This window comes from Barbus barbus (genome assembly GCF_936440315.1).
Source record: "Barbus barbus genome assembly, chromosome: 15".
Classification (NCBI taxonomy): domain Eukaryota; kingdom Metazoa; phylum Chordata; class Actinopteri; order Cypriniformes; family Cyprinidae; genus Barbus; species Barbus barbus.
The window spans coordinates 29611916-29639668 of NC_136743.1; the positions used below are offsets into that span (position 1 = coordinate 29611916).

Consider the following 27753-nt stretch of genomic DNA (forward strand, 5'->3'; position numbering starts at 1 on the left):
ACTGAGTGACTCTATCATCAGAATTTGGCCCGTGGCAAAAGCCTCTGATTGGGTCCAAACGCAGAGCTGTTCTCCGCTTTAATATGTGCCTCATGAGCGCGCGCAGGAGAACGCTGTAGGATTATCGGAGAGAAATAGCGCTCACCATCACCTCGCGTTTTCTCATTGACACACGGGCGAGTGTGTGTGCATGTGTGCGTGTGTGTGTGTGTGTGTGTGTGTGCGTGTGTGTATGTGTGTGTGCGTGTCTGTTTAAGCCTAACTTTTTAAAGGATGATATATCTTGGATATTTCCTGGGGTTTTTTTGTGGGCTCACGCGTGTCATGGCAAGTTACCCGATATGGTGGTAAGTTTTATGACTTTTTTAACCTTTCCTTGAGAAAAACAATGAGTTTGGTAGTCTAGAAAGCGTAAATGACAAGCTTTTCAACTTGACAATGATTTGGGGGATTGAAATTAAACCGGTATTCTATCTATCTATCTATCTATCTATCTATCTATCTATCTATCTATCTATCTATCGTGCACCTGTTAGTCGTTTGAAGTTCCAAAGTAAATTACAGGACCAAAAAAGATTTATAATCCTATGTGTAAATCATGTCAAATTTATTAATTCAACGTTTCTTTCATTTAGTAATTTTCATCTATCTAAAAGTTTAACAATTGCAAAACAAATCTCTCAGTGATTCCGATCTTGACTTTTTGTCACTGATATATATTTTCTGACAGACCGAGCTGTCTTTAAATAAAAGCCATGCGAGGAAATGAAATGCTATTTTTGTAACGTGTTATTTGTAATAGACCAGTGCTATTAATGTAACTCTTCAGTTTGTTAAATCTGTTCAGTTTCGTTAATCATTCGGAAATCATTTAAATAAGGCTTACAGCATATTAGTTGTGCTCATTGTATTTTGAACAGGCCTAAAACACTTCTAATAATGATAAAGTAAAATAGGAAATTGTATCTGATGAGGTTGGAAAATGATTTTAAGCACATCTAACTGACTGTTAAAAGTATGCAGAATTACATTATCATTTGAGACCATGTTTGATCAAATTCACTGGAACTTTCAATGCATTTAATTACAAATATTCTCTTAAATAACTTGTAGAAAAAAGTACAGTTCATACCTGACACATAGCAAACGTTCAAGGTGTTCTCTAGGGCTCCACCGATTTCACTCACACACCTAAAAGATCATTGTTTCTGGGAGGCAAGACAATAAAGCAGAGTTTTCTCAGTGCTTGTAAAAGCTGTAATTGAGTAGGTCATTAGTCACAGTCCAGGCCACTCTTTTTTGTTAATTGTTGTCTGTCTGACCCTCTTGAGATTTTAAAAGCTGTGCTTTCCTTCTCATTCATCCAGAAACTTCTGTTGCTTATTATGGGCAGCCAACCCTTGTGGAAAAAGATGTGCACTTCTTATATTTTTATAAAACGGTACTTGCAGATAATATTAATGAAATAAAAGCCCACTCTTAAAGAAAATACACTTTCTTGACTATGTTTCGTAACACATTTAAGTACACTTTTAACTGTAGTGCAGTTGTTACAAAATAGTTCTTTGATACATTTAAAGTTCATATATTTGTACTAAATTACAGTTTTATCACAATGAATGTGTAACTACAAATACATTTAAATACATGACATACAAGTTTCAACAGAAATGACATTAAAGTATATTTCAGTTCACCATAAATGCTCGTCAGTACTTTCAGCACTTTAACCATATTTCAAAGACTATAAAAGTAATTATGAAATTACATATAAGAACTTAATTGGATCAAAACTCTCTTAAATTCAACTAATTGCATTTAATATAAATGTAACCTTTAATACTTGTATAATTTCATTGTAAATATACCATGCAATTAGGTTTCTGAAAACAATACATTGTGTTCACAATTAAATATGCTTTAATTCATAATAAGCACTCATTTTAAACGTAATGCTAAAGTGTTCTTCTGTTTCATAGGGAGCTCTAGGGTGTGCACGTTCTGTCGAGGTATAGAATTGTCTAATAATCAATAAAAAAGCTAGGTATACAGTTAAACGTCAATACAGCTGTCAAGCTGTACAGAATGTGTTTTTTTTGTTTGTTTCAGCTCCAGCCTCAAGTTCAGCTTCGTGGTAAAATGTGAGAAGTTAGAAGTATCAGAAAGTGTCAAGTTTGACCTAAATCATTCTATACTGTTTGTTTGGTTGTTGTTGTTTTTTATGAGAAATTTACTGCCTAATTTAAGACCCAAATGTGCCGATTTCTCTTGGTTAAAACAATCAGCTTCTGACAGAGGTAGAAGTAAAGTCATTGAAGTTTCTTCCATTCAGTTTTTAGGCAGACAGATTGTTCTTTATTTTTCCCAAGAAACAAACCACACAGTTTCAGTTTCCCCTAAAATATATGTGAAAACATCGCTATAGGCAATTTAACTCAGCAGGGTGGCCAGCGGTTCTCCAGCTGAGAGTGTTGTGTGATATGATAACCTGCGGTGATTTAACACAGGACTGCTAATGTTCATGCAGAGGACACCTGGACAGCGCAGGTGTATCTACACACATACTGCTGAATAACACCGAACCTAATTTTAAGTTTTACTTTGTATCATTGTGAAGTGGGCCAGGTATAGAGACCAGGTTCATGGCTTCCTGCATCTCCTCATGACATAGTGTAGCCTGACTGCACCTCCACCCCCGTGCTCCACCTTAAAAGATAAATACCTGGAGGTGAAAGCTTGCCGCACATTCCTTCTCCTAAACACTTCTCTCTTGATGTCAAAGTTGGCTCTGTGGCCCCAGGGCCTACAAGCAAAGTGGTAATTCAGAGGTGCACTTGCTTGGGCTTGCTGAAATATGCATTAAAACCTAGACTGGATACACTTCAGATGAAAAGTGAGCAAATATATCTAAGACTGTAGAGCAAAGGGAATGTTCATTTCTGTCCTTTTGTCTTTTAATAACCTGGCTTTAGGAGATTTTGGGGAGGTAAAGACGGTAGGGTGGATGTCAGTTGGTCATCCTTTCGTTTGGGATATCGCTAAAATATGAACGTTTGGCACCAGCTTGGTTCAAAGAATTGAGAGTTGCACACACCTGATGCAAATTAGGACAACCTTATAAATGCTTGTGTTGCATTTGATAATATCTCCCGATAATTGTCTGAAGAAATACCAGCTTATCTAATCTCAGTGCAGTCATACAAAATCAATGAATTAGTTTGTGCTTTGATTTGTTTTTAGAGGGCCTGAGTTCTCTGCTCTTACTAAATGATGGTGATCTCAATATCATGAGCTACAATAGATGGGGCAGACAGCTGAGCATGAGGACATGTCACTGAAACACCTGTTCACCTCACTCAGCGGGGGTGACGTCTCAAATTCATCAGCTTCTGGCAAAGTACAATACCAAAGTATGAGGTGGTGATTCTAGCCGTCAGCAGAGCCTATTAATTATCACTTTAGTCTTGACTGCAGTATACCTGAGGGCTGTCCACGCTTGACGGCATCTTTACCCACAAACCGTTTGCCAACTTAAAAAAAAAAAGTGAAACAGTAGAAACAATATTTCTAGCTGTAAATCTAATGGATGAGCCACAGTTGAAGCTGTCATTAAATTGGCAATGCATGCACACCTGTGACCGCATAAATTAATTCGATATTAATGCATGCAAACCTACATTACTTACAGTCACTGTTACATGGCTTAATGAAGGCTTACCTGCAGTGAAATAATTGTAATGCAGCCTCTCTTAGCTTTTTGAGTGAATAATAAAACCTCTCAATGCCATTAAAAAAATAACAAAGAAATTATAAATCTAATTTACAACTCAATTTAAACTGTAAATCTCTTTTTGATTACGGTGTTGTATGCTTATTTAAATAAAACTCCAATGCATTACAATATCGTTTTTTTTCTATAATTTATCTAAAGAATCATTATTGAGAATAATGGTAATGGCAAAAAAAAAAAATGGGGATAAATGCTAACTGGGCATAATTTTGTGGCACTTTTCACAATTGTTTTTATTTTTTTATTTTTTTTTTTGAGGATGCTGCTTGTGTTCAACATAAAAATGAGTTCAAATATAAAACTATTGGACTATTTTAGTGCCTACCACACAACTAAATATGAATTGCACTTAATTGTACTGTAATTGAGATAATGGAACAGATGAAGTAATACTGAGTGAATTTGACCATTTTGTCTTATTCCTCACCTCATTTTAACAGAAAGGAAGCTTACACTGCAGCTAAAGACAGCTTGTTCTCCATTACTACATCCTCACAGATGAGATATGCAAATAACTACATAGTTCAAATATTAGCCAGCCTACATTCAATTATTTATACTCAATTTACTCTGTGAGGTCTGTTATCAAAAACATGCTGAGAAATATCAAATTGAATGTATAACATTCTATAAGTTATCAAAATAAATTGCAAGAGATTTATAACTAAATTAAACTCAGTACAGAGGTGAAAAATTTAATCCCCATGTGTAATTAGCATTAGTAAAATACTAATACAAATTTTTTTCCAAACTAAGGTAAAATTTGCACCCATTTTTGAGTACAAATGCACTGTGTTTGCATTTATTTGTGCATTAAATTACAGATAAATATGAAATGTGTGCCTCATATTGTGATCTCAGAAGTATATTTAGCCCAAGGACATGTTTTGACACTGCCTTAATCATCTCCACATTTAATCAATGTTCATCTACTGAATCTCCATCAGCATCCATGCTTTTGCAGCACTTGTTTGACTTGCGCTCGGCATGATTAAGTTGGTTTGCGCAACTAAAAAGTCTCTTGTGTGCTGTGGTCATAAAGAGGCGGTACTTGGTCTAAATAAACTCAATTCTTGTCAAGAAAAAAAAAAGTGACAGCCTTGGCAACTGACTGATATTCTAATCTCAATTCAAGCGTCGGTCATTCTTGGCCATGGTCCTCCCGGCCAGTTCTGCCCTTGGGTGGCACTGAGGGTTGGTTGTGTATTTGTATGCATGTAAAAGAAATGCATGCATCAGCGTGAGACAGACAGGGTGGGGGGGGGGGGGGGGGGGCGTAAACGTCCCATGCTACTTGGGGGGCTACTTGGCCCCTGAGGCGAAGGACTGACAAAGGCTAAGAAAAGGTCAAATTGTAATAGGAATTACTTGGTGAACAAATCCTCATAGTTTCGCTACACCCTGCTAGATGAGGTTTGGATCTTCTCTCAGGCCAGTTTCATTCAAGTTCCCTCTTGTTCTGGGCTCCTTTAGACTTTAAAGGGAATTCAGATTAAACTCCTTACCGAGAAAGATGTAAAAAGGCCTGACTCATAGTAAAATAATGCCAGGGATCAACTTAAACAAAGCATAACCTATTGAAGTCAGTTTAGACAAGAGCAGTCATAGTACTGACATCAAAGAGTAAGCCGTGCAGGAGAAAGACAAGAACTGTTAGCTACCCAGCACTGACTAATATGTGTACTTCTTTCTTTCACAGTTCTCGAGCAGAATTCAGTTCGAGTACGTTCTGTGCTCTTTTAAAATATCCAAATGATGTACTACAATCACGCACAATGAAATTCATGGCTTATGCCAACATGGTTGATCTAAGTCATCATTCATTTCCTTTACAACCCGAGATCCATAACTTCCCCCTCAGAACAATGGAGGAGAGGAAGTGTTGTGGAATGCAGCAGGTATAGGAACCGGTTGGTGGCGCATCAGCTGATGAGGGAGTGTCGTAGTCTTTGTCATTGAGAGAGCCCTTCAGGTCTAATCACTGCAGGTCAGGGGTCACCGAGGGGCCCTCTTGTTGTGGTTAGTAATCAGCTCATAACACAGGTCAACACACACAGCTAATTGAGACTGCTCACACCTTTACAGACATGTCTTGTTCATTTAAACTGTAAATATTAAATATCTTCCTATTTAATATTTAAAATTAGGGCTGACAACAATTAGGCTACAGTGTTAAATGACATAATATAATTTAATATCATGATTATTGTCATTTTAAGTTTTTTTGTTTTTACGTCTCATGAGTGCACTTTCACATAAGCACTAATAAAGATAACGTTTTCAATTCGCAATCAATTCATAATCAATTCTCATGGTTGCAGATTTATTCACAGCAAACAGCGCAAATGGCCTAGTGAAAGAAAACAGACTGTCTGTATTAGACTTTCATTCGAGTGGAACATCTCAGATCGCTAAAGTCCAATTTACAAGTGTTTTCATTCATCTGTGCGTTTTCCGTAATGTAGAGAAAGCGCATGCGCATGGTTGCCAAATTGGGCAGATTAAGTAGAATGCATTGGCAGAAAATGCATTGATTAAAGAAAAAAGCTCTGACTGGAGGACTTTAAAGGTCATTGCACACTGACTCCAAAATTTTTGTCCGGAATTTCCACACGTTAAAAAATAAATACGACCTCATGTTGTGTCAATCACGTTTACACACTGCCTCCGAAACTTTCGTCCATCATAAAAAATTCTGATCAGGTTCGATTTACTGCGTTTTCGCATTCGCGAGCAAGCATTTTGATAGGAAAGGATGACGAATACGAAAAAACGCATACGAAAATTTCGGACTCAGTGTGCAAGGACCTTAACTCTTCACATCTGCCAACCGCAATCATGACAGCATGTGAAAGCTTGTTACCAATGCAAGATAACACAAATGCAAAATTAAAAAGAAAGAGTTTCATGCTAAATACCAGCTGGCAAATATCGCAGATGATTATGTTTAATAAATCGAGAGAAGCAGAAATCGTGATCAGGATTAAAATAGATTCATCGTGCAGCACTATCCAAAATGTTTAACATAAATTAAATTAAATTGCCTCTAACAAATTATAAGTATTATATTTATCATTTGTAGGGATGTGCAAAGCCAATATGTATCTGTATCTATTTTAAAGACAATATTATTTGTAACGGTATCTGTTGGGATAAATCTGGAGGTGGGTGGGAGTTGTCCAAACTATTTGAAAATCCTATCCACCTTATTTTTCAACGTGGAAGTAAGTCATTTTCTGTGAATGTGCAAGACTTCCGGCTCATTAGCCGCTGCAGAGAAATAACCAGAAGAATAACAAAGTGCAGTAAACGGTAAAGCTGTTTGCACTACAAACCAGTGTTCATAATAAATGTAATACATTAAAATAAGACCCACCAGTTTGCAATATCAAGCAGCATAACGAGTTGTTTTTTACAGCTAAAAATAGCTGCAAGCCAATGACACCGGAAGCCAGACCCATACAATTTATAGATGCCCGTACCCGCTCTTACAGGAAAAATAAGGTGGATTTTAAATTTAATTCTGCTCCCGTCATAATTAACATATAGCAGTTCCCTATCTGTCGGTCACTACGAGTTATGTCGTGACGACATAGGGGATTTACTTGGAAGCCCCAATCATCTCTGACTAAAGAGAAAACGCCAATGAAATTGGCTAGTGGATTTTGCATACCTGAGCCACTCCCCGTACATACGGGTATAAAAGGGCGACAGGTGCATCCACTCATCAGATTTTTGCTTCGGAGCCAAGTGGATGAAGACGGTTGTGCCATTCTCCACAAGCCTCATCTTTGTTTTGTTCCTGGTTGGCGTCACGGTGCAAAACAGCGGAGTCCCTTCTCCAGCGATTCCCCTGGGCACTTCAACTAAAAGAGCAAATTCTAAAAGAGCAAAATCACGGACGATCGCGTCTTTTTCAAGATGCCGTTTCGTCCGTGTCCTCTTGGTTGCGGTCGTTTCCTGTCCGCGGATGACGGACACGATCGTTGTCTTCAGTGTCTGGGTCTCCAGCACGCTGAAGCTGCGTTCGTGGATGACTCATGCGCCTGTTGTGGGCGTATGAGCATGACGTCGCTGCGATCTCGCCTTTCCTTTTTGAAAGGATTGGCACCCTCTGCCGCCACCCGCCCCGGTCTCTCTGGCTCGAGCAGAGGACCGCCGGTTGGCGCTCTGGGAGATCTGAGGGTCACAGTAAGAGCCTCTCCGCCGGGTACGTCCCCACGGACCTCTTACTCCTCACGCAGCGAATGTCCCGTCCGGTTCCCGGGTGATTTCGCTGGTCCGTCCCACGGGGCGCCCAGCATTTCATTCGGTGCGCCACCCGAGGATAGGATGTCGATCGCAGCATCGGGGGACGGGTTTTCGTCCTCTGAGGATGAAGGTGCAGAGGGGCTGCCCCCTTCGGGTGTGGTCGCCTCCCCTGCACCGGACCCAGAGTTGACGGCCATGCTTGCCCGGGCAGCCGCGAGCATCGGGCTGGAGGTCAACAGACCGCCCAGTCCCGAGCCCTCGCGGCTGGATGATTGGTTTCTCGGAGTGGGGCGCGGCTCACAACCGCGATCTACTCCAGTGCCTTTCTTCCCGGAGGTGCATGAGGAGCTGACGAAGTCGTGGATGGCCCCTTTCACGGCCAGAAGCCGCTCGTCTGCCTCCTCCGTCCTCACTACCCTCGATGGCGGGGCTGCCAGGGGGTACGTGGGCATTCCCCAGGTGGAGAGAGCGGTCGCGGTGCACTTGTGCCCGCGAAACGCCGCCACTTGGAGGAATCGCCCGCGTCTCCCGTCCAAAGCCTGTAAGCTGACGGCTGCTCTTGCGGCCAAGGCTTATAGTGCTGCGGGCCAGGCAGCCTCTGCCCTGCATGCCATGGCGATCCTGCAGGTTCACCAAGCCAAGGCACTCAAACAAATGCACGAGGGTAGTTCCGACCCGGGGTTGATGCAGGAGCTGCGCACGGCGACTGACTTCGCTCTACGAGCGACGAAAGTCACGGCGCGGTCCCTCGGGAAGGCGATGTCTACCATGGTGGTCCAAGAGCGCCATCTCTGGCTCAACCTGGCGGAGATGAAGGATGTCGACAAAGCACGCTTTCTCGACGCTCCCGTCTCCCCGGTTGGGCTGTTCGGCGACACCGTCGAGGGATTTGCTCAGCAGTTCTCGGCGGTGCAGAGGCAGACAGAGGCGATCCAGCACATCCTGCCCCGGCGCGAGGCACCTGCAACAGCTGCCCCCGGGCCCAGGCCTCAGTCTGCTCGCCGCCGTGGGCGCCCCCCTGCGTCCTCCAGAGCTGCTCCGCCCCGTGCCGAATCAACACCTGGGCCGGCGCGTCGAGCCTCTCGCAGGAGGGCGGCGCCCCCCGCGTCCCAGCCGGGCCCCAAGTCGTCCAGGAGAGCGACGAAGCGGCCCTGACGCGGGCAACCTGGAGATGTTGGAATTTGCTCTTTCTCAGGAGACGGCGAGGACAGCGCCGCTCCTTCCCCCGGAGGAGGGCCGGGTGGAGAATCTTGTGTTCCCTTTTGTTTCTGTTCCGCCGTTGGCCCAAGGGCCAGCGGTACCCACAATGTCACAGAAAGAGCAATTTCCTTTTCCTCCAGGTTATCAGGTTCGCGGGTTGACAGTGTGCGACGCGCTGCCTCCTCACTCTCGCCCGCGACCCATCTTGCCAGCGGCCAGGAGAGTGCGGGTTGGGGACGCAGTGCCTCCCCACGCACCTCTAGCCAGTCCCCTTTGGGACCCAGGGAGTTCGGTAAGGGTGCTTCAGAACGCGCTGCCTTCTGTATCATCCAGCCATACTCCTCTGCGCTGCACCACCACAGGTACGTCGATTGTGCCGTTGGAGCCCCTTGCACGACGTCTGGAAGCGTGGCTTGCGCTGCCCAGCCCGTCTCGGTGGCTCACGCGTACAATTCGACTCGGCTATGCGATTCAGTTCGCCAGGCGACCTCCCAAGTTCAGCGGCGTTCTCGAGACCTCAGTGGTACCTCGGAACGCCCCTGTCTTGCGCGAGGAGATTGCTGTCCTCCTGGCAAAGGATGCAATCGAGCCGGTCCCTCCAGCCGAGATGAGGCAGGGGTTTTACAGCCCTTACTTCATCGTACCCAAGAAAGGCGGTGGTCTTCGGCCAATCCTGGATTTGCGAGTCTTGAACCGGAGCCTGCACAGGCTTCCGTTCAAGATGTTGACGCACAGGCGTATGATCAGGTGCATTCAGCCCCAGGATTGGTTCGCAGCGATCGACCTGAAGGATGCTTACTTTCATGTTTCGATCCTTCCGCGACACAGACCGTTCCTACGGTTTGCGTTCGAAGGTCGGGCATGGCAGTACAAGGTCCTCCCCTTCGGGCTCTCCCTGTCTCCCCGTGTCTTCACGAAGGTCGTAGAAGGCGCCCTTGCCCCGCTACGGGAAGTGGGCGTCAGGATCCTCAACTACCTCGACGACTGGCTCATTCTGGCCCAGTCCCGAGAGCAGTTGTGCGATCACAGGGAGCGGGTGTTACGGCACCTCAGCCAGTTGGGGCTTCGGGTCAACTGGGAAAAGAGCAAGCTCTCCCCTGTGCAGAGAATCTCTTTTCTCGGTGTGGAGTTAGACTCGGTGAGTATGACGGCGCGCCTCACGGACGAGCGCGCCCAATCAGTGCTGAACTGCCTGAGTTCCTTCAGGGGCAGGACTGTGGTGCCACTGAAACAGTTTCAGAGGCTCCTGGGGCATATGGCATCCGCAGCTGCGGTCACGCCGCTCGGATTGCTTCATATGAGACCACTCCAGCACTGGTTGCACTCCCGAGTCCCGAGGTGGGCATGGCGCCGCGGTTCACTTCGGGTAAGTATCACACGCGAGTGTCGCCGCTCCTTCAGCCCCTGGACGGACCTTGCCTTTCTACGGGCCGGGGTGCCCTTAGAACAAGTGTCCCGGCATGTTGTTGTCACAACAGATGCCTCCAGCACGGGCTGGGGCGCTACATGCAACGGGCAGGCAGCCTCGGGGCTCTGGACAGGGCCTCGACTGCTTTGGCATATCAATTGCCTGGAGCTGTTGGCAGTGCATCTGGCCTTGCGGCAGTTTCGGCCACTGCTGCTAGGCAAGCATGTGTTGGTCCGTACGGACAACACTGCGGCTGTGTCGTACATCAACCGGCTGGGAGGTGTACGATCACGCCGCATGTCACAGCTCGCCCGCCATCTCCTCCTCTGGAGTCACACGCAGCTCAGGTCGCTGCGCGCTGTCCACATTCCGGGGGAGCTCAACCGTGCGGCCGACGCGCTCTCACGACAGCTCACTTTTCCCGGAGAGTGGCGACTCCATCCCGAGACGATCCGGCTGATCTGGAGTCGATTCGGGGAAGCTCAGGTAGACCTGTTTGCTTCCCGCGAGTCCTCCCACTGCCAGCTATATTTCTCCCTGACCGAGGGGCCCCTCGGCACGGACGCACTGGCACACAGCTGGCCTCGGGCTTTACGCAAGTATGCATTTCCCCCAGTGAGCCTACTCGCACAGACACTGTGCAAGGTCAGGGAGGACGAGGAGCAGGTCCTGCTGGTCGCGCCGTATTGGCCCACCCGGACCTGGTTTCCGGAACTCATTCTCCTCGCGACAGCCCCTCCCTGGCGTATCCCTCTGAGGAAGGAACTCCTTTCCCAGGGGCTCGGCACCATATGGCACCCGCGTCCAGATCTGTGGAACCTCCATGTGTGGCTCCTGGACGGGACGCGGCAGACTTAAGTGGTCTACCACAGGCCGTGGTAGACACCATCACTCAGGCTAGAGCTCCTTCAACAAGGCAAGCCTATGCTCTGAAGTGGAGTCTGTTCGCGAACTGGTGTTCTTCTTGCCGGGAAGACCCCCGAAGATGCACGATTGGAGTAGTGCTTTCTTTCCTGCAAGAAAGGTTGGAGCGTAGGCTGTCACCCTCCACCTTGAAGGTGTATGTGGCTGCTATCGCGGCCCATCACGATGCAGTGGACGGCCGGTCCGTGGGAAAGCATGATCTCATCGTGAGGTTCCTGAGGGGTGCCAGGAGGTTGAACCCGCCTAGGTCACCCCTGATGCCCTCCTGGGACCTCTCTATTGTCCTGGCGGGACTTCAGAGGGGTCCCTTTGAGCCGCTGGACTCAGTCGAGCTGAAATTCCTGTCGGCTAAGACAGCGCTCCTGACCGCGCTCACTTCCATCAAGAGGGTCGGGGACCTCCAAGCATTTTCGGTGAGCGAAGAGTGCCTTGTGTTCGGGCCGGACTACTCTCACGTTGTCCTGAGACCCCGGCCTGGATACGTGCCCAAGGTTCCCACCACGCCCTTCCGGGATCAGGTGGTGAACCTGCAAGCACTGCCTTCGGAGGAGGCAGATCCAGCCTTGGCGTTGCTGTGTCCCGTAAGAGCATTGCGCATATACGTGGACCGCACCCGGAGCTTCAGAAGCTCTGAGCAGCTCTTTGTCTGCCACGGAGGTCAGCAGAAAGGGAAGGCTGTCTCCAAGCAGAGGTTGGCCCACTGGATAGTGGAGGCCATCGCCTCGGCGTATCAATCCCAAGGCGAGCCGTGCCCCCTTGGGGTGAGGGCTCACTCCACACGGAGTGTTGCCTCCTCCTATGCGTTGGCGCACGGCGCCTCTTTGGCAGACATCTGTAGAGCTGCGGGCTGGGCGACACCGAACACCTTCGCGAGATTTTACAGTCTCCGCGTGGAGCCAGTCTCTTCCCGTGTGTTGGGTAACAGGTAAGTGGCGGGAAGAGTTGGCCGGTGTCACGCTTGCTGCGCCATTCCCCCTCACCCGGGGATACGAGCGCCTGTTTTCCTCCTCCAGTTCAGTTCCCCGGACGGCGAACCCTGGTGGAGACCTCCAGCACCCCCGGCAGTCAGACTGGGCGGAGCAGTCTGACGCCAGGCCCAGTACTGGTGCTAGCTCGCCCGGGTCTCCGGTCAGCCCCTGTACTCGGCTAGGTGTCCGTATGGCCTGATTCCCTTCGGGTAATCCCACACGTGTATTCGTCCACGGTACGGTTTCCCTCACGGTAAACCCGTGTCTTCCCTTTGGCAGAGTTCTGCCAGGCCCTGCTGGCAGCCCTCCTCCCTACTCCTAGGTAGGATCTGCCCCAGGGTCCAGTCGTATGTAGTACTGCCCCAGGCCTGGGTCAGTCCATATCAGTGTCTCCACATGTTACCTCCCCTCGGGCAGGATGTGGCCTCCGTAGCGCCCTTCTCCGGAAGGCTCGCTTCCCCGTCGTTACTGCCAGGCTGTAACAACAAATAGGAAAGACTTGAAGCAGTCTTTCATAGAAGGTCGAAATCCCTTCCAAATTCTTGGGGAAAGGAACAGCGGCTTGGCTATCTCCAGCAGCAATGTACTCAGTGGTCCCTGCGGGCACCAAGGTTAGCGAATTTGCGCTGGGGCGATGGGAAGGTTGCGACCTTCGCATGGCATTTGTCTGTCACGCACTAGCTTGTCAACATCTGCATGCACAAGGTCGTGACGGGGTTCAGGTTGTGGCGCTTTCCATATGACCCCTATGTCGTCACGACATAACTCGTAGTGACCGACAGATAGGGAACGTCTCGGTTACGTACGTAACCCTCGTTCCCTGATGGAGGGAACGGAGACGTTATGTCCCCATGCCACAATCTTGAACCATCGCTGGTTGCCGAGGACTCGTTCTTGGCTCCTCAGCGGGTAGAAACCTGATGAGTGGATGCACCTGTCGCCCTTTTATACCCGTATGTACGGGGAGTGGCTCAGGTATGCAAAATCCACTAGCCAATTTCATTGGCGTTTTCTCTTTAGTCAGAGATGATTGGGGCTTCCAAGTAAATCCCCTATGTCGTCACGACATAACGTCTCCGTTCCCTCCATCAGGGAACGAGGGTTACGTACGTAACCGAGACGTTATCCTTTGTGTGATTTAGAACTTTTTTTGTTTTTATATACAATTGTGTGGTTTTTGAAATCATCAGAGGTGTTATAATGAGATGTGTCTTGAGTTGTTTGCATATCAGATACAGCAATCAAAGTTTTATTTTAATTTGTAACAGTTAAGATAGAGTTAGGATACAGATTGTGTGTTAAATTTTAATTTGATGACAACTAAGTAGAAAAACAGTAGCAAAACCCCTATAGTACTGACTGACAAACTTTCCACAACATTGCAATGGAAACTCTGAATTGTAAGTGAAAAGCATGTCAGCACATGAGTCGCATCTGAGCCGTGTGTCATCAAAGAATGGTCGAGTTCAAACTAACATAAGTCAAGCATCCTCTGATGCTCAGCCAGACCAGTGCACACTGTCTCATTACAGCAAGCCACAGACCTATTTCACTTTAGGACAGTTTAAGGATGTCGGTGGCCCTTAATGACAAGGTACCTGTCCCACACTGTGAATCCTTGATCAGTATACTGCTCCTGTCTCAGCTGGGGCTTTCATGTTTGTTTACCACTTAGCAACGTGTTATGGCTTTATCTGGACCCCTCCCATAAAGCCAAAGATCTTCAATGCCTATGATGGGTTCAAACACAAGTTTGAAATTTTCAAACTGTTGCGGTACATATATACAAAGCCAAGTGTTAGATTGATCTCCTCATTTTAGGGCCTGGAGTCCATCCACACGTTACACTAACTTGTGTAACTTGCACATGCTACACCCGTGATAATGCTGTAAATAGGAGTAGTTAGTAAGGGAGGGTCTGTGCTTTGAGCTAAATTAAGCTTATTTTGGATCCTGGCTGGAAATACAAGCATCAAATGTTCTGGTTTGGATCTAGCCTCAACAGTCCTCTTAACTAGCTAAACCAGTGACAATACTTTGGTAAACATAACCAGCGGCCAAATATCACAGACGATTATGCTTAATAAATTGAGAGAAGCAGAAACCATGATCACGACTGAAATATTACTCATCGTGCGGAACTCAACCAACTCTAAACTGACTTGAGTTGAATAATGGCACTGTTGTCTTTGAGAGCTGCTTTACAGCAGAAACTGAACTGTCTCCATGCTATTTTCTTGTTTATCTCTGTTTATATAATTTGTATTGTATAAAAGCACTACAGAAATAAAGGTGACTTAAAGGTGACTTAAAGCATCTCTGGCATTGCTAATGTTTCAATTAATTTTTCAGTATGCGTACTTAAAGTGGATTTATTAAGAGATAAAAGGCAACTACATGGATTTAATAATCTACTGCCTCAATAATCTCCTAATTTGCTGTTTATTAATAAATAGTAAGGTACACTACCAGTCAAAAGTTTTTGAACAGTAACATTTTTAGTAGAATTTTAGCATCATTACTCAAGTCACATGATAGTTCAGAAGTCATTCTAACTTGCTGCTCAACAATTTATTATTATTATTATTATTATGTTGAAAATAGCTGAGTAGTATTTTTTCAGAAAGTTCAGAACAGCATTTATCTGAAATAGAAATCTTATGTAACATTGCTCATTATAATCACTTTTGATCAATTTAAAGCGTCCTTGCTAAATAAAAATATTAATTTCTATAACCCCCCCCCAACACACACACCAAACTCCAAGCTTTTGAAGGGTATAGTGTATAATGTTACAAAACCTTATTATTTCAGGTAAATGCTGATCTTTGGATCATTCTATTCATCAAAGAATCCTGAAAAAAATGTTAAATGTAAATGAAAAAATAACAAATGTTTCTTCACCAGCAAATCAGCATATTAGAATGATTTCTGAAGGATCATGTGACACTGAAGACTGGAGTAATGATGCTGAAAATACAGCTTTGATCACAGAAATAAATTACATTTTTAAATATATTAAAATTGAAAGCAGTTATTCTAAATGGTAAAAATAATTCACAATATTACTGCTTTTGCTGTATTTTGGATCAAATAAATACAGGCTTGGTGAGCAGAAGAGGCTTCTTTAAAAACATTAAATAGCTCCAAAAAACCTTTGACTGGTAGTGTAGTTCTTAATTTTAGGTACAGGATCATATTAAGGAATCTAAAATATGGTCATGCAGAATAAAGCATTAATATGTGCTTTATAAGTACTAATAAACAGTCAATATACTGTAGTAATAAGCATGCTAGATAAGAGTGAGAATTGCTCATTCAAATAAAGTGTTACTGTAATTACTATAGTAAGCACATAGTATGCACATGCAGAAAAGGACTGCAAAATGAAGTGCTGCCAAAAACTGCTCACCTCCATGTCTTCCTCGGCAGGTCTCTGGCGGTGGGACACCAGTACACTTCATTGGGTACTCAGCCCATCCTGTGCAGCTCAATCCCTGGTCTGGTACCCAAACAGCTCCGCTTCTGCCGCAACTATGTGGAAATCATGCCTAGCGTGGCAGAGGGGGTGAAAATCGGCATCCAAGAGTGTCAGCATCAGTTCCGTGGCCGCAGATGGAATTGCACAACTATTAATGACAACCTGGCCATCTTTGGACCGGTGCTGGATAAAGGTAGGCCTAGAGAATCAATGGGAAATAATCAAGTCATTTTATAATTAAGGGTACATTTCATGTCCATTGATGATAATAATTATATTTTTTTTAGCAATTCATTAAGATAATGCATATTATAATCTCACACATATATTTTGTGCACATTTCAGTTCTCTTGAAATTTTCTCTGTCCCTTAAATTACAGTTTGCAATGTCCACTTTTTGAACAAGTTTTGAGTTCAGAATAATGAATAAGAAATTTAGTCAAGATTCTATATTGAATTTATTTCTACAGTCTAAATACCTTAAAATAGATTGCGTTTAAATTTAATTTTGGTAGCACTTTACTTTAAGCCTTTATGTATGATGCATTGTACAATCTCATGAATAATTGTAGCCATGCTCAGTTATCAATTCATTGTTACACTATGCATTTCAAGTTTGGTTATAATTATTTCGGCAAGATATCGTTTATTACAATGCACATTATGAATAATTTGAATGCATTTAGCCCTTTATATATAATGCATTGTACAAGAAGGCTTAAAGTACATAAAGTAAAGTGTTAGCATCATTTTCTTCAAATAAGAAAATATTTCACTCATGTGAACAAAAAATCTGTTAACTATGTTACTAACCAAACACCCTCTGAAAATATGACCAGCATCATGTGATGCCATTTTCTTCTGTGGCAGACATTTTAAACACATTATGGAAAATGTAAATGATTTTTTTCTATATTTGATCTCCAATGACCTATTGTCAAGGAGTATATTAAGTGTCCATTAACTATGTTGGCTACATTAGTATGGTCTGCAATATTTTTATGATTTTAAACGAAATAAATATTATAATTTGAGGTTATCAAGAAAATAACATTTGGTTGGCCAGACAAGCCAAAATGGTGAAATTTTTAACTATGTTACCTGTAAACCCATACAGTTTGTCCATAGCATAGTTGACAAACTCAGCAGCATGAAAATATATATATTTTTTTTTTTTGTGTGTAATATCAAAATGGTGTGTAATGATTAAGTTTGGTAACTAGCAGATAAAATATATCAACTGAAAGCAATAGAAGTTTCATTGTGAAAGCTTGTTTTTCCTGATAGAATGATTGAATATTTAGCCTGATTCTTAAAGAGGTAAATATCCATTACCTATGAATTTCAGTTTGTACATTAAGACAGGAGAACAGGAATGTGATATGCCTTTATCCACCCCATAATGAAAGCATATTTCACTCAGTGTATTCAGTGACTATGTAACATTATGACTTCTCAATTACATCAAAAGTCCCTGTTTGCACATAGCTCTGATTACTGAGATTACTCTGTTGTTCTGTGCACATTATTTATTTGCTGCTCTCTAATCCCACTCTCAATGGGCATTAGTCAGGTGCACTGGACTGTGACAGTTTGTACCGATCTAGTGATGCACGCGAGTAAAGTGGGTGGGACGTGTTTTGTTTGTTTCTGTCAAAGGGAATCCCCACATTTCTCACTGTGTTTGTCCCGACACAGTAAAGGTAATGCATCTCACAGCAGCAACACGCTGACGTTCCTAAAAGGCATTTCAGAAGTATCTCAGCGTGTGTGTAACACGCACACATTAACAGACATACTTCACCGTGCGCTCAAACGGATTACATTGCCAGCGTGTGTGTTTATCTAAGGTGAAGTTATGAATGTGTTGTTTCGCTCTTTAATCAGTTGGGATTCTTGTCTAAGGCACAAGTCTGTGCATAACACAGCACAGTGTAGGGTTATGTAGATTTAACAACATGAGGTGGCATTTTCAGCAAAAAGTCCTAATCATCTGTTGCTTAACTAGACTAAACTAGATTGCTTCATTACAGAAATGTATATTTTGCTAAGGTAAGCAGCGTTATTGCTATTGCTTATATTAAACAACTGTAACTTGACAAGATACTTTGAAGTCCAGTGTTGGGGAAAGTTACTTTTAAAAGTAATGCATTACAATATTGCGTTACAATCTAATTATGTTACTTACCTACTTTTTATGGAAAGTAATTAGATAAATAAGGTCTGTGGTGAAAATAATGATACTAAATAAGTATACTTAGACATTTTCTTGTACAGCGTAAACTGCAAACACTCACAGCCCCAACATTGTTATGTAGTTCCTTATTACACAAATATATTTTTTTAAATAAAGTATGGGTGTGTGTAATTTACTTTGTAGAGCAAAACATCCCAATTTTGTCAAGTTATATTTACCACAGACCTTGTTTTACTTATAAATTGAAAAACGCCATTAGAAAAGCCTATAGAAATCTCAGTGGAACCCATGAAGAATTAGTATTCCAGGTCTTGACGTAAAAAAGGAGCATTTTAGGCCAGCTTTTGGGTTTGATTTTACACACTGCAAAACGCAAAGTGACACCCAAAACCACTACATTTTGTAAAAAGTAGCTTGGAGAAATTACTCAGTATTCAAAACAGCTGAGCTGTTGTACTGAAGAATGTAGATATGTTTTCAGTTTGTTGCTCCCTAGCACTGCAGTCACTAGATATTGCTCTGGTCTGCTAGATTATTTAATACGCATTTGACTTGCTGTTGCTGCTTTAATGCCCTTCTCAAAAAAAAAAAAAGTTATATCAATTCAAAGCTGGACCAGTTTAGTCCTCTCACAGCATCCAGGAGAAATGAGGGGTCAGGGTACGAGGAGCCAGAGCGCATCGAGGGGCCGCAGGTGGGATGAATACTGATAACCGGCTACGGTGGGAGGCGGTGTCAGCCGCACCAATTGCTTTTAATAAACTATCAAGCAATTGTTACATTGATGGAGAGGGCTTGAGCCCAAGCAGGCCACTGATGATGGGAGGACTGCTCAGGTCTTCTCCATTGTAGTGTTAATAGCCTCTCCATATCCCCTGCAGTTCCCCCTCCTCCGGTCTAAATTGAAGGGGAGATTGGTCAGGGACAGGGGTGATGGGGGTTTGAACCAGGTCAGTCATCGGGGTCCAGGGGTGGCTTTAGTAAATCATTTTGATTGGATTAAAGCTTCTGAAGCTCTTAATAATGTGAGAGGTCAAAGCGGGTAGATTAAGTGCTTTGTTGGGGGCGGTTTAAGGGCCGCTTCGAAGCTCAGAAGCTTTTCACAGAGCTTAGAGAAGAGCACCTCTCACTTTCACTCCTTTGTGACTAACACTGTCACTTTTGGGGAGCTAGTGCTATTGTGCGCTGGTGTTAATGTTTGCGGGACAGACGGATGTGCATGGGTTTCCTCTTCCTCTTTTGTGCTGGGCTGAATGGAGCGCTGATCTTTAATAGGTCTTCAGCGGCTTGTTACCGACAATCACACAGCTGTCTGAGATCTGCCCTGGCACTTTCAACAGACGTGGATGATGCTTCCTCAGCATTCAAAAATGTAGCCCCTGTGGGGCTATCAGAAGACGTTCTGTTTGTTTAAGCATCCTGACCATCCTGACATTGGCTCAGCTAATGATGTAACTTACGGTGGGACCTGTGTGCTTGTCTTCTTGAAGTCTTCTGGAAACCTGTCTGAAAACAGATATTTTTCAAATTCTGGATAGAAAGCACACCTTTAAAGGCTTTTACTTTGATACGTTCACTGACCATTTGGCAGCTTTCATTGGTTACTTCACAAACCTGTGCATGGAACATCAGTTTTGCCACCTAGCTTTGTACCTCTCATAAATCTATGTATGTGTTGCCTACAGTATTACATTGTTTTGCAGGTAAACCGCCTCTCCAGTCTCATCCTCATCTATCTATTTCACAGCGCTGCCTCGGGCTACGTCTGCATCAGTGCTCATTAATTTACATTAACCAAAGTGTCAAAACACAGCCCACTGGAATCCGCGATGAAAGGAGAGTCAGCGCAGGTGTTCTAGAAGAGTTTGCTGAACACACCTTCAGCAGATAACGTTGCCAGTCGCATGCGAGCTGTAATTGGACACCAGAATTAACTTGTTCTTACTCTCACTCAAGATCTCTGTTGTTACTAAAATCAGAGCGTTTAACTGAAAAGCAGTGACTTGACAGACTTTGCGGCCTTTTACATACATTGTACTGTTTTTTTATATTTGTTTAAAAAAGCCTCTCCTGGCAACTTCCTCAGACGTTTAACAAGCAATAAAATTACATCTGGGTGTGAATAAAAGCCTTTTCATTGGAATTCCTCAGGGGCATCCACCATGTTGGCCATCACCACAAAAAGAAGTAAAGGAATCCCATGACTCTCAATGCTAACACCCTCAACTAAACCAACTTTGCATGAGGTCAGGCTACCCAGGTTATGACCTCTGCCCTCAGGGGGAGAAACTGTTACAATTTAGGATGTACTGAGAGCACCGTGCCTTTCATCAAATGCATGTTTAACTGTGCCGGGGGAGGTCTGCTCACCAGTATATCATTAACTCTGCCCAAGAAAGAAAGAATGGGGTGTGGCAAACGGAGTTGATGGTGGGACCTTAGCCCCGCCTCCTGCTGGGCCCAACTCACCACACAATATCTGGGCGACCATAAGATTAAGCCAGAGAGAAAGCTCCTTTCACAATTCACACGCCCTTTAGATTGTTTTATGAAACCATTTCAATGGGGATTTCCCCGTCTGCCGACAAGTGGGGTCCGGCCACTGCATAGTTCTCTGTTGCTATGACTTAACTTGGTCCCCACTAATCACTGGCAAGGGCAAATTTCATATAAAATATCAGGGGGGCTTTTGTGTGTGTAATTCGCCATGACAGTGGCAGCACAATGAGGGATTCAGGGTCCCAGCAGGTAACGGGGACCACTTGCCATGTTAGGGTCCAGCAAAGTTAGCCAGAAGGTGGGCAGCAGGGGCAAACTGTCACAAATAATCAGTCTAATCTGGCTTCACCTGCATTCTTTTCTCAGGTAAAGACCCCCTACCACTCTAAAGTGTCTCCGTATCTCCCATTCATTCTTCCTCTGGATATTAATCTGCCCCCACTTTCCCCCGACGCCGTCTCTCCTTTATTCCCCCGACCGGTCTGCCATGTCATTGTCGGCCAGCCGTATTTGACCCACGTTTTATTGGCTTCCTGATCTTAAAACACAGGTCACTCAGTGGGTTTTAAATTGCAATTGAATGGCCCTTTCAGACCCAACTATTCGTACCCCCAACTACTAAGTGATTTAGTTGATGGAAGCAGAAGTTGCTCGTTGTTTGAGCGAGAGAAATCATAGGCATCAACTGATATAGGTTTTAATATTTTTGCAGTCAAGAACAAAGAAACACTGCATCATGGTAATTTCAATCCAAACATCCAAAGGCACCAAATCTTGTTGCCATTATAATTAGCATTGTGGAATAAGAAAGTTGTGGCCAGTGTAACATCATTATCTCTATCCTTGATTTCTCTAACCAGTTGAAACCTGCAACAAAGGAAGACTTGATTCACAGCGTCTCCATAGCCATTTCCTCTCTCTTGCAAGTGCAAGACTGCACAAGACCACAGAGTATTTATCAAAATTACCAACCTCATTAGCTGTCTGTTGGAAAAAGCTTTTAAGTTTGTATGGGGCCCCTCGTCAGCAAGAATCGTCACAAAATCCCCTGTTAGACAGAATGTTGGATCATCTTGGAGATTATAATCAACCTAAACTTGCATTGTTCATTCTTCAAATTAATTCCAAAAGTAACGCGTTGGGTCTTGTAAGCACAATTCGACAGTGAGTCTTAGCTATGAGTAATACAGGCCTATTTCCCCACCTCAGAGTTGCTTAATTAAGTCTAATTATAGACTTGTTAGCCTTGTATTTACTTCATCTGGAAGGATATTCTTGGTCTTCCCTGACTCATGGCATACCATGTCCACAATGAGACCTGAGTGAACTGCCTTTACCTACAAATTTAACCACACGCTCATAAGTGTTGAGAAGTTTAATTAAGTTAACAAGGTAACTTAAGTTTAAGGTAATAATATTATCAGGACAAATAAAAGAACAATTAATAGACATTCTGAGGTATAATATATGTAACAATGCTTGTTTTCTCTGTCCACTTCCATAGCCACTCGAGAATCAGCATTTGTCCATGCAATTGCCTCAGCGGGGGTAGCGTTCGCTGTGACGCGGGCTTGCTCAGAGGGCTCCGTCACCATCTGCGGCTGCGACACACGGAGGAAAGGACCGCCAGGCGAGGGCTGGAAGTGGGGCGGCTGCAGTGAGGATGTGGAGTTTGGCAGCATGGTATCCCGAGAGTTTGCTGATGCTCGTGAGAATCGGCCAGACGCTCGCTCAGCTATGAATCGGCACAACAACGAAGCTGGACGTGTGGTGAGCACTTTTTTCCCACTGAAAAGACCAAAATGCTTCTAGGAATGCCTGGTTGAGAAACCAATGGAGCAACATCCAAAGTGCTGTCTTTCTTGAATTGCTCCTTTGGTAAAAAATAAAGTTTAAAGTGTCCCTACTGTGCCATTTGTAAGGTTCCTAATATTGTTTTCGTAGTCTCCTACAATAGGTTTACATGCATGCAAGGTCAAAAAACTCTTTCGTTTTCCAACAATTCTCAAATGATTCTTTCGAAGCAGTTCTAAGATTCAGTCTCTCTAAACCCCTCCTTTCTGTGAGCCTAATCTGCTCTGATTGGGCAGATGCCCCAGTCTGTTCTGATTGGTCTACCACGTACAGTGCGTGTCGGAAACAATTCGCCCATTGCCATAGTGCCATATTTTGAAGGCTCTATAGAAAATATAAACATCTGTTAATTACCATGCTTAAAGGTTGTGATTCAGTGGAGCCAGCTGGTCCAAATAAACTGGGTACTAAGCCATCTTTGAAGAGTAAGCGTTTTGTGAATCTTGCATTGAACTCTCCCAGATTAGAGAAGCAGTTGTCAGTAAAATGACGGGGGACACAAAAAAAGATTGGGGTAGTACTGCTGTGGTAACCATTGATTCTATGCAGCTTAATCCTTCAGAAGTGAAAATAAAGTGAATTTACTTTAACAGCATTTCTGAATTTACTTTAACAGTGTCTTCTTGACATGAACAAGCTAAAGTGTTTGAGGGCGGATCAAGTTGTTTGCGGGCATTATGCAATTATGCAATGCCATCACGGAAGTGGGATTCAAATTACTAACAACTCGTTCTTTTGTTTGGGAGACAATAACTTTATTTATCGTGCACTTTCGGCTTTACAATTTTGCAGATTGTTTGCATTCACATACAGCTACTTTACACACTGCAAGAACGGCAATATTCAAAATGGTATAATAGGGGCAATTTATTATCATCTAGATTCTTAGTGCTAGATCAGATAATATTCTGTTTTCCTTTTTCCTCTAGTCAATCACAGACCACATGTACCTGAAATGTAAGTGTCACGGCCTTTCGGGAAGCTGTGAGGTGAAAACCTGCTGGTGGTCGCAGCCTGACTTTCGGGTGATAGGCGACTACATGAAGGACAAGTACGACAGCGCATCAGAAATGGTGGTGGAGAAACATCGGGAATCACGAGGCTGGGTTGAGACCTTACGTCCGAAGTACACCTTCTTCAAGCCCCCTACTGAAACCGACCTTGTCTACTATGAAAGTTCGCCTAACTTCTGTGAACCCAACCCAGAAACCGGCTCCTTCGGCACCCGTGACCGTATATGTAACCTGACATCACACGGTATCGATGGATGCGACTTGCTCTGTTGCGGCCGAGGCCACAACACTCGAACTGAGAAACGCAAGGAGAAATGCCACTGCATTTTTCACTGGTGCTGCTACGTGAGTTGCCAAGAGTGTACGCGAGTTTATGATGTCCACACCTGCAAGTAAGAAACCGCCAAACCAAAACCAGATTGGACCAGACATTTGGGGTTGTGAACATGCAAGAGCCTTCTGTCCAAAACTTGTGGACTGAGTTGAATTGAGTTGTTTGTGGTTTCACTAATAAGATAATCACAAAAAAGAGATACAGTGGACAGTGAAGTAATTCTAGAACACCATCAAAGAAAGCTGTTTCAACAGACACAAAGAAAAACCCATAAGGGCTTTGTTCTCCATTGTTGAGGACAAATACAGGCCTGTGACTCAGCTCTGGAAGGGACTTATCATTTCCAGTCTGATACAGGAGGGGATAAGTGATGGATCAGATTACTAGAGACTCAGGCCCTTGGGACCTTGACCAATTGTGTCTCCAAGAAAAAAACAGAAACCTTTCAAAGGGAGAGGTTTTGTCGGCACGTGGTTGCAAACTCAGATGGGACAACTCTATAACAACAAATGCAGCACAAACTGAATACCAGGGTTTGCCCACAAGCGCCTCTGAAATGTGGTGATAGTTGCATTATTAATGATAGCCTTACTACTAACACCATTAAAGAAGCTATTTGTATCTTTTTAATACAATTCCAACATTCCTGAAAACCAGCAAACAACTGATTAACCAATTCTTTTATGACATTTAATACACTTTATGTTGTCTGTGTGTGCAAGACCAAACACTGAACTTATGTATTAGGTTAAGTTTATTTTAAGTTACTAACATTAGGTTACGAATGCACTTGTATCTGAGTGAATGTCCATGCATTGTTTATATGTCACTGTTTTCTTTGTTTTCTGATTTATGAACTTGTCGCAAGTATCAAGACCTCCTCTAGATAATGGTGTTTAGAGTGCTATTACACTTGGTTTGATTGCTTGGTCCCTGCCCCTGCTGGGTTGTGTTCACACTGTATTTTTGGGTCCGAATCATGGTAAACGTGTCATCAAAGCGGCAGCTGTTCACCCTGTTGCTAGATAACAACTATACAGGAGAAGGCTGCGAAATGCACACCTAATGAATATCTGCTTGCAGTGCGTCAGTCCTGCTTGTCAGGAAAGTGAGTGAGCCACTGATCTTTGTTCTTTATTTTAGATCAGAGCACACACAAGTACATAATTTGACTATATAATACGCCATCAATAAAGGTTCACTTAAGCAATTTGGGATGATTGCATTCATATCAGCAGTAAATTTAACTTAGCACTCAAGTACCCACCAGAGTTCAGAAAACTGTGTTCACATTATCCAAACAAGTAGAAATCTGACTTCAAACTAATCCAGTCTCCAGAAGTGCTAGTGTGAAAGCACCCAGTTTTCCCCAAAGATCAGTAATCTATGGAAGCTAAAACAAATAGATGTGAGCACTTCTATCGAGAAATGGAGCATGATATTCATTTGCCTTATTTGTGTGTGACAGTATTATTGATATTTCACAAACAGAGAGGAGGTCCACAACATTTCAGGTAATTGTACTTTTATTCAGTAGCTGAAACACTTCATTTGTAAGTCACTTTGGATAAAAGCATCTGCTAAATCAATAATATAAATGTACACGCAGGGTCCAAAATTAACACTCGCCAAGTGATTCCAATGCAAGTATATAATAATTGAAAATAATTATCATTGCCACAGTATCATGACTGGTATATTTTCTCAACTCACCCACCTTTGACAGATGGTGAAAAGTATTTTTGTAATGACTATTTTTCATTTATTGATTTTTAATTGTGTTTGGTGAAAGGATAATTTTGGACCCTGATTATAAATTGTGTTTCTGCTATGAGAAAAAGGAATTATTTCGTAATTGTAATACTCAAGTATTTTTCACGTTTGCCTTTAATAGCCATTATATGTGAATTTATGACTAAAATTAATGTTTTTTATATATATATATATATTCTAACTTTCCCTACTCAGTTGTACATAACAGTTAGCAGCAGTGCAGAAACTAAATGAACTACCCTCATTTATAATGCTGCTAACTAAGAACAGGTTTGTTGTTATATTTATGCTTGATATTGTGCATTTGTGTTTCTCTGTGCAAATCTACTGTATGTGTCTTGGTGTTTGTATGTAATATGTGCATGACTCTTTGTTTTCTTCTTTCTGTGAAAGACACTGTGTAAGCATAGTTAAGAACTAAAATGTGAAGTTTTCTACTAATGGAATCTTGATAGAGTTTGTGTTCATTAACCAAATAGAGATACTCTAACAGTTTTGTGAGTCCTTTTGAACAATAGATCATAAAATATGTAATGTATGAAAATGTAAATGCATATTGTGTTATTAAAAGCCACGCTATATTTTGACAAAGTAGCATTAAAAAAGCTTTCTGAAGAAAATACATATGGTCCATTCACAGTTATGATATTACAGTTTAAAAAAATATTTGTAACTAGTAAACATATAGGAGATTAACTATTAGTCGGTCTGATATTGCAAGGAAATGTGAGAAGGCAGAGATGAAACCCCAGCGGTAAAATTCTTTGGCAGAAGTTATTTTCGCAGATCTTTCCTCAAAGAAAATTAACTCAAGTTTCCCAGATTTAATCTCTCATCAATCAGGGATCATTTCAAAGCACATGCCCTATTCAATGTTCCACAAAGCTTTATTTATCATGATCCGCCCCTAACTACAAAATCAATACTTCATGTTTTTGTGTGTACATCACTGCATCTAAATTTCGATTGTTTGCTTCCAGTTCAATTTGTATTCTAAACATGGTCTTAAATTCCAAAGTTTTGTATGGACTAGTTCTGTGTTTAAGGATTTCTGGAAGTTCTGGATTTTTTATGATTATTTATTTTACTGTAATGTATATATTAGCAAGAGTATATATCTGCTGACAAAAGATTATTTCTTGTGGATGAACGTGTTGTTTTGTGTAACGGTTTCACCAGCAACCAGAATCTGTTTTTTCACTGACCACATACTGTATGTCCTGCTCTCTGTTATTAGAATTCTAGCTGTTAATGTTATAACCAAATTAAATAAAAATACGCTTCTGTCATTGACTTTTGATTCAAAAGTGGTTTTGCTTCATGGACCCAAATCTGATATTAGACATCATGTTACATGCCAAAGTTATATATTTATGTTTAGGGGTTAGTTCAAATCGAAAAATGAGCAACAGCGATAAATTATAATAATAAATAATACTTTTTTACAGTCATAAGCATAGATATAAACATTAAGAATATATAATTTCGCTCTTGTCTTACAATCAGGGGTTCTCTGAAATGAGAATGTCTCCTCCTTTCATTAATGTGCAACCAATTAGTGACAGAAAGAAATCAAAAAGGAATAAATCAATCTTTGTCTTTAAAAGAATATTACAGGGTTTCAACCTAATGTTATTGTGTCACATATGGTTTGTCATCGAGTATCAAATACACTTATAAGGCAGGTTTAACTGGCAAATGGACAACATCGCAAAAAAATATTTAAAATATGCAACTATGACTTTAACTATAGCTTTTAATTCATGCCATGACCAAGCTCTGTATTAACATGAGGATACAAGGAAGGGAAAATGAGCAACACAGCGTAACTACATTTTTTATATATATTCTCTATAGTCACCACCAGGGGCACTGCTAGTGAGTCAAAAAAGTAAATGCATACCACATTCATTTATACACTTCGATCTCATAGGCCAAAAAACCTCTTAAATACTAATAACATCTTTATATATTTATCAAAGCTTTTGGGCATCAGCTTATAATTCTTTTGTATTGTATTTTATAGCATTAATATTATCTTAAATAAGCCCTTACAAAAAA

General features: G+C 42.8%; 1 protein-coding gene across 1 annotated transcript; it reads left to right on the top strand.

The window, feature by feature from the left end:
- Nucleotides 1–108: 108 nt before the first annotated feature.
- wnt3a (wingless-type MMTV integration site family, member 3A) lies at nucleotides 109–26305 on the top strand. Its single transcript, XM_079434709.1, has 4 exons — nucleotides 109–347; nucleotides 15974–16215; nucleotides 22223–22488; nucleotides 23502–26305. Exons 1-4 carry the CDS (start codon nucleotides 274–276, stop codon nucleotides 23979–23981), a joined length of 1062 nt encoding a protein of 353 aa, XP_079290835.1. The 5' UTR covers nucleotides 109–273; the 3' UTR covers nucleotides 23982–26305.
- Nucleotides 26306–27753: the final 1448 nt, after the last annotated feature.